The 11,359-nt window shown below is 31.9% G+C and overlaps 2 protein-coding genes across 3 annotated transcripts; both read right to left on the bottom strand.

Annotated features, from left to right (window-relative positions):
* Window positions 1-298: 298 nt before the first annotated feature.
* On the bottom strand, window positions 299-2,210 carry LOC129316569 (pentatricopeptide repeat-containing protein At4g25270, chloroplastic). The gene has a single exon (XM_054960985.1). The coding sequence runs from the start codon at window positions 2,208-2,210 to the stop codon at window positions 660-662; it is 1,551 nt and encodes a 516-aa protein (XP_054816960.1). The 3' UTR covers window positions 299-659.
* A 2,067-nt stretch (window positions 2,211-4,277) lies between these two features.
* Window positions 4,278-9,895, bottom strand: LOC129315014 (UMP-CMP kinase). Of its 2 annotated transcripts, none has more exons than XM_054958506.1 (9): window positions 9,603-9,895; window positions 9,167-9,220; window positions 8,387-8,441; window positions 7,105-7,222; window positions 6,868-6,952; window positions 6,236-6,316; window positions 6,043-6,150; window positions 5,610-5,675; window positions 4,278-4,746 (listed from the first exon to the last, which is right to left on the bottom strand). In XM_054958506.1, the coding sequence occupies exons 1-9, from the start codon at window positions 9,666-9,668 to the stop codon at window positions 4,726-4,728; spliced, it is 654 nt and encodes a 217-aa protein (XP_054814481.1). In that variant the 5' UTR covers window positions 9,669-9,895; the 3' UTR covers window positions 4,278-4,725. The 2 variants fall into 2 exon arrangements, with proteins under 2 accessions (XP_054814481.1, XP_054814479.1); XM_054958504.1 differs by having other exon boundaries at window positions 6,868-7,024; window positions 9,603-9,891.
* Between the last annotated feature and the right edge of the window lie 1,464 nt (window positions 9,896-11,359).

The raw sequence follows: 11,359 nt of genomic DNA, 5'->3' as shown, positions 1-11,359 counted from the left end.
TCCGATTAAGAGATGTAAAGGAAGGCCTAAGAGAACACTCTTGGAAGTTGTTGAATGCGATCTCTTAATTAATAATATTCCTAAAAGCTTGATAAATGATAGAACACAATGGCGTCTTGCAATCCATGTAGCCGACCCCACCTAGTGGATAAAGGCTTGTTGTTGTTGTTGTTGTTGTTTGCTGAAAGAGGAAATCAGAAATTGCATATGCATTCAAGAAGGGTATAATGGGCAGACCAGATAAGAATGACAACTTTCTTTTGTCATTTTAAGTTTATAATGGACAGACCAGGTAAGAATGACAACTTTCTTTTGTCATTATAAGTTTATAACAAATGCCAGAATGCAAAACATAGCAGTTACATGTGAAGATACATCTGGTTCTGCAAAATCACAAAGTAGAGGACATGATAATTTCTATCTACAATGTCAACATCGAATCGTCAGAAAATACAAAAGAACAGCACTTTGATGAAACTCTCCAGGGATAAGGCTTGAAAGTAAAACATAATAACACGTGAACATTTTAAACAACTTATTCATAATCCTATTGAAGAAACTGAGAATAAACACTAAAAATTGTATTGTACCCAACTTCTCTCCAAAACAAAATCTCAAGTACGATTCGTAGACTTGTGATCTCTGGTAATGTAAACAGTTTAATGATCCAATCCTCTGTCAATCATCATCGTTCTTATTCTCTCCAAGTCCTCTGATCTACCTGCATTTTCATAGATCTTCATAAGAAGCTCAAAATTATGCTCATTATCTGGCTCCAAATCAAAGAGCCTGTTAGCAGCAATCTCTCCAATAGTTACATTTCCATGAACAGAACAGGCATACAACAAAGCTCCCCAAACGGTTGGACCAGCCTCCAACTCTATTCTGTCAACTATGAAGCTATAAGCCTCTTCAATTAGCCCTGCTCTTCCATAGAGGTTAACCATACAACTATAATGTTCCATTATTGGTTTTATTCTATATTTTTCACTCATCGAAGAAAATAGCCTCTCTCCTTCCTTCACTAAACTTAAATGGGAACAAGCAGACAATACTGAAACAAATGTTATTTTATCAGGTCTTGCACCAGTTTCCTCCATATGCAAAAAATATTCAAGAGCTTCTTTGTGTTTGCAATGAGCTGATATTATAGAATTCCATGAAACAACGTCCCTTTCAGGCATTTGATCAAATATCCAACGAGCTCGATTCAACTTGCCATGATTTGAGTACATTATGATCAATGAATTAGCAACTGACAAGTTCCATTCGATTCCTTGCCGAATCACCCATCCATGAACTTGAACCCCAACATCCAGTGATAGCACACCAGTAAGAATTGTTGATATAGCTACTGAATCAGGCCCATATCCTTCTAAAAGTATCTGCTTGAATGTGTTGATGGCCTCAACCTCTAAGCCGTGATGTATATAAGCTGTGAGCATTGAGTTCCATGATACAGAATCTCTATGAGGCATCTTTTCAAAAATCTTTCTAGCCTTCACGATGTCACCACACTTAGCATACATATCAACTAATGCATTTAGCACAAACCTATCATTTAAAAGTCCAAAACGAACCACATGCCTATGCACTTCCTCACCCACTTGAATAGACCCAATTCCCCCACAAGCTTTAAGAACTCGAGGAAATGTGAACAAGTCAGGTTGAACATCCTCTTCTACCATCTGAAAATAGAGTGCCATGGCATCATCGTAAAGACCCACTTCAGCATATCCCGAGATAAGTGAGTTCCAAGGAAATGCAGATTCATTTCTCTTAGACATTTGATCAAACACATCGTGTGCTTCCTCCATATACCCATATGAAGCATACAGCCTAAGCAGCTTCGATGAGATACCGACGTTTCTACGCAAAAGCCAACTGGGAATGAGGCGGTGAACCCGTATTCCATGATCAATGGCTTGCAAATGATAGCAAGTTTCAAGCAAAGAAGCGTAGATTTCAACATCGATCTTTATGCCTTTCTCTACAGATGATTCAAGGTCCCTCAAAACTTCTTCTAGTGCTTGAGATTTCGTTTGGGTGTAAGGTTCGTGATTGATGAGAAGTGGGGTGGGTCTGGGTTTTGGGAAAGAAAGCGTGCTTTTGTTCTCTTGGATTCGCCATCGTTTTCGTTGTCTCTTGGCCTTCGAAGAGCAGAGGATTGGACGAATAGGAGAGAGAAGGTGGTTCGGCTGCGTGGCCATCATTTTATTGGAGAATATCTATCCACTTACGAATATAAATAAATAGGCTATTTAAGGTACTGGCCTTTCTGCATACCAATGTATTTAGTGATCAAACTTGCTTCGAAGTTATAGAATGGATATCTTTGCGAAATAAAACAATTATCCATTGTATATTTAAGAATTTTAATTTAATATCGTGTGTCTTTTTCTACTAAATTTTTATACAACTTATCATAATTTTAACGAGTGAGTAGAAGAATGGTATTTATGTACATGTTAACCACCAATGACAGACCCAGATAAATTAAGGAGTGGGGATGAAAATTTTACTTAAGATAAATAATTTTAAGTATTTATTAAATTAAATTAAATTAGAGAAAATTTTTTAAATAATTATTAGAGAATAAAACATAAAACATAAATTATAATGGTGTATTAAATAAAACTATCTAATATAAATAAAATTTAAACACTTTGTGTAGTAGAGGAATTTTCGGAATAAATTTTTTTATTTAAATAAATAAAAAATTATTTTTTAATTGTTATTCCTACATTCTCAAACTATATCACTATCTGAAATTATAATATATAAGTTAGATTTGAGTTAAATAAATTTTTAGGGAGATAAGTGAAATTTTCAAAGAAGCAAATAATTTTTTTTTCCTTAAAAAGGGGGCAATTGAAATTTTTTCTAGGGGGCAAAGAAATTTTTTGGGTCATTTCATACAATTTTTTTTCTTTTCTTGCGGGGGCATTTGCCCCCCTGGCTACCCAGTAGGTTCGTCCCTGTTAACCACTGCAAATCTTTATGCTCATATTTAAAAATATAAGAACTGCGGATAGATAAAACTTAAAGAAGTTGAAACTAAAAAGAAATATAAAAGTTAATAACAAAACACGTTAAAACTCTTCAAATTAAGACATAACCAAAATGTAGGAGAAAGATAAAAGTATAATAAAATATCTTCAATATATGGAGGAGAAAATAGAGGCATAATAAAAAATCTTCAATTAATAAAATTTTGATGAGAAAGTAATTATATTGCATTGAATTTAAATGTTAGCTGGTAGAGTACTATTCACGACAACGTAATTTGTCATAAATTAAATTTTTATATTAAAAATATTGATGAGAATCATTAATATAAAATATGAAATTTACAGTAAATAATACTATTAATAAATTATAAACATTACAATTCATCTCAATGTCTACCATATATAAAATAAAAGGGCGAAAATGGCTAGTTTTAATGCTACGGGGTGAGTATTTTTAAAAATTGGTATATATAGTTGATTTAAGTTTCTTTAAATGTTTGTAATTAATATTCAAAAAATAATTTTATAATTTGAGAAAACATTACGTTATAATAAAGCACACAATAAGATGTTTACCAAAAAAATAAAGCGAAATAAAATACTTATCCTTACACACTTAACGTAATTTTTCCACCAAATTAAAACAACTGGTTTTTTAAGTAACCCCTCACTCTATAAGTTTTATTATCAATTCTTTGAACATTTTTAAATTTTAAATGCATTTGCAAATTTATTGGAAATGAGTATATTAAGAATTATACACGGGTTAGGTGTGGGACGGTATTGGGGTGCAGATCGAAAGATCAAGTTTATAAAAAATAAAAATAAAAAAGAAAAGATCAAAAGATCAAGAATTCAATTCCTTCTGATATAATGAAAAAATATATTTAGTTATGCAACATTTAAAAAATTAATATATTCATTTTAAGAATATATAAAAACATTATCACATGTCATTACATCTATTATCATGAATGATAATATATAAAATCCTTGAACTTTGAGGATATAACACTCAGCATTTCGAAGTTTACCATTAACTTGAACTATATTGCTCTTTCTGTCATCTTGCTAAGAGAAATGTCAAGTCAATAAAGTGACATAGCAGCTAACTTGGAATGCAAAAAATTTAATAATCTTTTTAACAACTTATGGAAACATGATTACTCCAAAAGATACTTATCAACCCAGTTTCTTTCTTTCTTTCTTTCTTTTTTTTTGGGTAAGGACCTATTTATGTTGTTAATCCAAATGGGCCCAAAGTCAGAGTGCCAAAATGCGGTCCAATATCTTAAGATAGTTCTGAGAAACAAAATTACAAAACTTCTGACAATTACTATAGTTTCATGCTACAGGGGAAAAAACTCAACTCTGCCATTTTATTTGCTTAGTTTCTTACTTGTTACAGATAGTTCAGTCACACCTGCATGTAATTTCCCAAGTGACATGTGGTATCAAAGCTGACGAGCTCTATGAACAGTACACGGGAAAAGAACCATCATTCTTTGCATTCAATAATGCATATGCCATTGTAATGTTTTTGGTGTACAGACTCATTGGCATAAGTTGTGGTAACCTACCAAATTCCCAGAGAGATATTTTGGCTGGGAATGGCATTCAGCAGATCAACAACATCCAAGAAGCACACTGAGTTCTCAACAAGAACTTTTCCCTGCCTTCGTTATTTTTTATTTTTTAAGTGCTCTCAACTCAGTCAGTTTTCCTTTAGCCTCCGCTGCAGAGTATAATGCAAGTAATTATCAACACTATCAAAACAGCAATACATCAAGAATAAGCCTTATCCCACTAGGTGGAACTAGCCGCATGAATTGCATGATACTATTGTACTCTATCAACAATCAAATTAATAAATAATCAACCAATCGTACTACCTATGTATTGGCACATGGCAGTTATTGAGAGACAGCTTTATGCAGAGGCTTTTCTAAGATTGGGGGGTTGCTTGGTCCTTGAAGGAGAATGTTGGGGAACAATTGAAAGGCTTAAAATGGTTAGTCTAGAAGATTCAGAGAGATTACTCTTGAAAGTGATTCCAAGCTCATTGTGGAAGGTCTCACCTCTTAGTGTAACCGTAATACAGACCTCCATGGTACTTTGAAGACTCTAAGGTTAATGTTATGCAGAGATGGGCAAGTCAGAATTCAACATAGATGTAAGCAAACTAAAATGTGTGCTCATCTTCTTGCTGGATTCATGTTTGACTCATGATATTGGTCAAATCATATATGAAAGCCGCAAAATAGCATGTTCCCTTTGTTGACTGCAGGTATAGTGAGAATTTTATGCCAATGGCATCATGCATGTAGATGGACCCCACCTAATGAGATAAGGTTTGTTGATGTATAGTTTCATCTGAACCCTCTTTGATGACCTTTTTGACTTCCATAGTTCACCAGACACACAATCATGCATTTATATATATAAACCAGGGGAGATAAAAATCCTGGGAAAATGTATTTAGTTGCCTTAACTCTCTTCCAGCCCACTCATGCATGAAGGAGGCAATTGGAAGCACAAGGACCATCTTAAACATACATCAAATATGTGATGTTATAGATTAACAGCAATAACATATACCTCATATGGAGCAAAAACTAGCCGAACTTGCTCAAATATCTCATCTACCGTTCCTACTGCATTGATCTGAAGAAATTAACTTGTGTCACCATAATTACCAATTTTTTATAAACTTGAATGATATAGAATACCAACACAAGATACCCCTTGCTAGGATATTTTAGAGATAGAGAAATAAAAATATTTGACCAGAAGTTAAAAGTAGTTTTTGGTTTTGCACTGCAGTACTTTGTTTTGAGTGTACATACAAATGAATTCTAATCCTTATTTAAATAAAAACTAAATAACTGTTTCTTGTGAGAATCATATTCTTCTTCAAAGTAATAACATAGGAACCTTAGTGCAGCGTTGTTCCAGGAACACAAATTATAGATCCTTAAACGGTAGCTGAACAAATTATTCTAGATCACATTATATGTAAAAACTGCATTACCTTGTGAAGTTTCCCTCTTTTTGCATAGTGCTTTATGACTGGAAGATTTAATTCCTCAAATACTTTAAGACGTTTTCTAACTGTATCTATGTTGTCATCAATTCGACCCTACAAGAATAAAAACATGATATATCAGATATTAGAAATTTCCAATTATCTGTTATAATTCAAAACAAAATAATTGGATAGGAACCTGATTACGACTTAACACCCTTTTCACCATCTCCTCTTCAGGGCAATTAAAGAACAATACTATGTCTGGTTCAGCTTCCATCTGCAAATTGAACTATATACTTAATTTCCCAGAACAAAACACATGATTAAAACGGAACTATTCATGTTTCTAATATTGCTTCAAGAAATTTCTGGGACGATAATATGCAGTAATTCCTCATCAGATGCATACATAGAAGCACAATCTTTTCAGTAATTTTACCGAGAGCTTGGGATAAGATATCAACATCTATATTATTAATTATCAAATTTGAACTATATAATTTTCCTGAGCATAAAAAGTGATTAAAATGGTTTGGCCAAAAAATGATTAAAATGGAATAATAAATTCTTCTGATACTGTTTCAAGAATTTTCTGGTAAGAAAATTATATTTATGCATGAGTCCATCGACATTGTCATCAATCACATCAGTTATATACATAATATGCAGTAATTCATTCTCAAATATATATATATACATATATAGAAGAACGATCACAAGATGAAGTAACTTCATATGATAAAATATCGTGCAATACCAAGAGGTGGGTTCAGGATAGGATGTCAATTTCTACAAATCCATAAGTGCAAGATCAAGAGATAAACTCACAATTTCTTCAAAAGCTCTGCGGTTCTCCTCACTTCTTGGAAAACCATCAATAAGAAATTTATAATTGTCACTTGATTCCATCTCTCTGCGAAGCAATTCGACAGTCACCTTTGAGGGAACAATTTTTCCTTCTCTAATTGTGTTAAGAATCATTGAACTGTCGTTGAATTATCATTATTAGAAACTTGTAGTGTGCCCTGGAGAAACAAAAAGCAAAACATGATAAGATGACATCACCCATATTCACTGTCAGAAGCTATCTCCTTTCGTAGGAGATCCCCAGCACTTAGGTGCTTTAATCCAAAGGTATCAACAATTTTTGCACATTGAGTGCCTTTTCCGCTACCAGGCCCCCCTAAAAACAAAAGGAACAAACTTTATCATGCACGAAGGCAAGCAAAATATAAGTCTCCCGGTCTGAATGTTTCTGAAAGCAATCTTTAACATATGCAACCTTTTTTGGCCAAAAGATAAACAAAACTTGGGGTCACTCAATTTATGTTAAATATTTTTATAAACGCATTAGTGTTTCAAAAAGAAAAACCAGTGGAATTGATAGAAAGAACTACTCAAACATACTAGGAGTTCATAATGCTAATAAGTGACACGTAGAAAGCACTCCCCAAGATTTATTATGTGTTCATCCCCTGCATCCCATTTCTCACTCACTAAGAAAACTGTTTTCTAAGGCAACTATCATATATTGAAAATTTGTTGGAACTATGGGAAAAATAATTATATAAATTGACATGGTATTTCTCTAAATTTCCATTATCTATGATCATCAAGCATGTAATGTTCCATGCTGTGAAATCAGACAGTTTTAAATTCTTTCCACTTCTTTGTCATTTTGGTTAACAAAGTACAGTTTTTCCAGCTTCAAGATCTTCCAAGATCATTGAGCTATCAGCCTTAACCTCTCATGCAATTTAAATCTACCATGAAAGCTGTCATAGTCACACCTAAGCTAACATGAGTTATTTTCTACTAAACATTCAGACCATTCTGTATGAACATATAATCAGATGGGGGTTAAAAGTTTAACAAAGAAGTTCCTTGCCACATTGATAATATGCCCAAGAAAAAAGGCCATTAATCATTATTCTAAATTTTCCAATTGGCTGCTCATCCTTTTTATGAAACAATGAGTAAACTTTTTTAAGGTAACTCAAGACTGGTAATTGATAAGTAACATATGAATTTCCTGGACAAAAGACTCATCCAGTTGTAACTAGATTTTATATTCTCACATCCATTACTGAATGGAAAGTGATTAATTTACAAAATTTCTAAAACAGCAGCCTAATGCTTCAATCAACCTTGCTGGAGTTTCTATAATTTTAATATGCAGATAAGACATGATTATATTCAGCAGTAATTGTCAGCACATGAATACTATATCTTCTATCAAAGCACATTTTCCATAGTCATATGCTCAAGCAATCTATGATCCAAATCTTGATAAAACTGCATGTGACATGGACACTTTATTAATTATTTAATAGAGCAAAATTGTTACCTAAAACAAATGTTATAAAGGGGGCTCTACGATTGGGGCAAGTACCACCTTTTTCCTGCAGTAATGAAACAGTGAAGGAAGGAGATCATCGAAGTATCATATTTAAAATATGGCATTAAAAATCTTCTAATTCCCTGATTATACCTGTTTAAATTAGTGTGAGAAGTGAGTAATTAAGTATACAGGACTTATTCAGTCCAAATGAATAAGTTATGTTTCAAATAGAACAACAAACTTTTAGTACATAGCAACTAATGAATGTACTAAGCAATAAATATTCAATTTTGAACAACCAAAAAAAAAAAATCAATTTTGATATGTTCAACGTTCTACTTAAAGGAAGTTCTAATATTTCAGGAAATTTTCTGATAACACAGCATAGCAATAAAAATCAGGGTGGCATAGTTATACAAATAAGTTATTGGTTTAAACACCTTATTGTCATCCAGGCCACAAAATAGTGGGAGGCAGAAATCTGAAAGTTCCAACATGAATCATATACAAGGTCCCCATCATTCTATAAATAGCACCATAGAGTTGACCATCTCCAGTCCGAGCATAAATATGTTTCTAATCTAAAGTTAGGCAAATGGCTTCAACCATATGCAAGAAGCCCTTGGGCAACTCTTCAATTTAATCACAACAGTTCCATGCTCAAAGTTAAGTTACTAGAAAAGTATGCATTAAACATTGACCTGCCACTACATGCGATATCAGCATATTAGGCCAATGTTTAAGTAGATGTTCACAAACTGTAGGAAATTAGGAAGTGCATAGTACCTGCAAAGGTATCCCTGTAGTAAACATTTCCAATATCTTGATCTGAGAAGCTTCCTGAAGCCAAAATTCAAAAGAAAAGTCCGAAGCACATCAACGTCAAAACATCAGTCAGATGTGATGAGAGTCTGAGACTAACTTTTGTCAATACAAAAATTCTGGCAAAACTTCACAACGGCCCTAAGGAAATCAAGATTTTATAAACCTTTCAGCTTTTAGGACCATAACAAAACCAGACTCATGAGATTACTTCAAATATATATATATATATATATAAATTTCCTTGATTTCAACACCTTCCCCAAATAGGTATTCTGCATTTCAAGGATGGTACAACGCGGGATGTGAGTCATTTTGCTTGTAAAGCAAAGGCACGAAACAGAGTGAATGATAAACGAACAATAAACTACCTATATTTGCAGACCGAAAGATGTATTACCTGAGAGAAAAAGGAAGATTTGAATGAAGAGATCAAAGGAGAAAATGAAGTCGCGCGTCTCCACATTTTTTGCAGGTATCGGTGAGCTTCGCTCTCAGAGTATACGACATATATTACAGATTGATCATTGATTGAGACATTGCGTTAAACATGTACCGTGCTGCGTATAGCTAGAGCGGCGGGAAGGGAGCAAATGGCGGTTTCGTTGGCTGTTGGCGATGGTTGTGGCATCGTCAATAGGTCACGTGGGGTTCTCTTGCTCGTCTTCGTCGGCAGAGACACCGCAAGGCGCAAGCTGTCTCTTATTTTCAGTTTTTCTTGTTTTTTTTTCTTTTTTAAAAAAATAGTGCTTTTTATTTTTTTCTTTTTATCTTTAAAAAAGAAAAACGTAGTGCTTTTTTGCTTTTCGTTTTTTTAAAAATATATTTGTGTATCTTTTATTGATTTATTTTTTCCTGCGAGAACCCAAGTGAATAAATCACAAAAGAAAAAAAACAAGGAAATGAGATAATTGCTCTGAAGTTTACAGTGACTTGTATCCTTTTTTTTTTTTTTCCTGAATCGACCCCTTTATAAAATAATAAAAAAAATGTTAATTGTGATTTACTATTCAATTTTAGCCATTTTGCCACTACTCATTTTCACATATGAAATAGTTACTAACCTACAAACTCTTGCGCTTAGAAAAAAAAAATTGCTGAAAATTAGTTATTATTTACTACTCATTTTTAGTCAATGGCATAATTAAAATTGTTATTTCCTTACATGAAGTAGTCACGAACTCATTGACCCTTGTAGGTTAGTTGATACTTTAAATTTAAATGAGGAAATGACTATTTTAATTAAGTTATTCATTAAAATTGAGTATTAAATGATAACTAATTTTTTGTAATTTCTTTTAATCAATTAAATGGATGAGTTTGTTTCAAATGGAAAGATAATTACTTCTATTAGATTATTGACTAAAATTGAAGGGCAAAATGACAACAAATTTTTTATAACTTTTTTTTTATTAGTCTAGTGTAAAGTTTTATAGGTTAGTGAATGCAATAGATAAGAAAATGATTAAAATTGAATAGTAAATAATAATTAATTTTTTCGTATTTTTTCCATAAGGTCAAAAGTATAATTTAAAAAAAATATTTGAATGAAATAATAATTTAAATTCTAAACTATAGATTCAAGAATAATTTGAATTTTAAACTTTTTTTTCAGAATCATATTAAAATTTTATGTAAAAAAATTAATTACTATAAGACCTATTAACAATTGAATTAAAAAAACAATATTTTAAAGCTTAATTTAATTATTAATAAATTTTATAGTAATTAAATTTTTTAGGTAAGACCTGCATGTAATTTTCTCTCTCCGTTTTTTTTTTTTTTATACATTTTGAAGCTTAACAAACAGGATGATAGCAACCTGAACCCTACAGTTAATTTGAAATAGACGTCTGTTAGTGGGCCCAAATGTGCTGCTGATGTGGCAATTATCAAGCCTTTTTATTTTATTATATATTATATTTATTGAAATAAAAATTTATAAAATTATTTTAATTTTTTATTTTTAATATGACATATATTTAATTTAAAAATTTCAATTTAATATTATAATTAATATATATTGATTATTTATATATATATCTTACATAGTCTAAATTAACATTAAATTAAATTTAAACTATACAAAATACATTAAATAATTAATATATAATAATTACGAAAATTTTAATATTAAATTGATCACTTTAAATTAAA

This window comes from Prosopis cineraria, unplaced genomic scaffold (genome assembly GCF_029017545.1).
Source record: "Prosopis cineraria cultivar Desert tree isolate PC_DT_omini unplaced genomic scaffold, ASM2901754v1 PC7, whole genome shotgun sequence".
Taxonomy (NCBI): domain Eukaryota; kingdom Viridiplantae; phylum Streptophyta; class Magnoliopsida; order Fabales; family Fabaceae; genus Prosopis; species Prosopis cineraria.
The sequence above is the reverse complement of the archived record's forward strand: the minus strand, read 5'-3'. Positions and strand labels throughout refer to the sequence as shown.

What these genes read in the sequence shown, in the direction of transcription:
- LOC129315014 (XM_054958504.1), bottom strand. Translation starts at nt 9,668, where the DNA reads ATGTGGAGACGCGCGACTTCATTTTCTCCTTTGATCTCTTCATTCAAA. An exon ending in GCAGAGCTTTTGAAGAAATT is followed by an intron (nt 6,317 to 6,867) that starts GTGAGTTTATCT and finishes TTCAATTTGCAG; the next exon opens with ATGGAAGCTGAACCAGACAT. An exon ending in GGGTGTTAAGTCGTAATCAG is followed by an intron (nt 6,151 to 6,235) that starts GTTCCTATCCAA and finishes TTATTCTTGTAG; the next exon opens with GGTCGAATTGATGACAACAT.
- LOC129316569 (XM_054960985.1), bottom strand. Translation starts at nt 2,210, where the DNA reads ATGGCCACGCAGCCGAACCACCTTCTCTCTCCTATTCGTCCAATCCTC.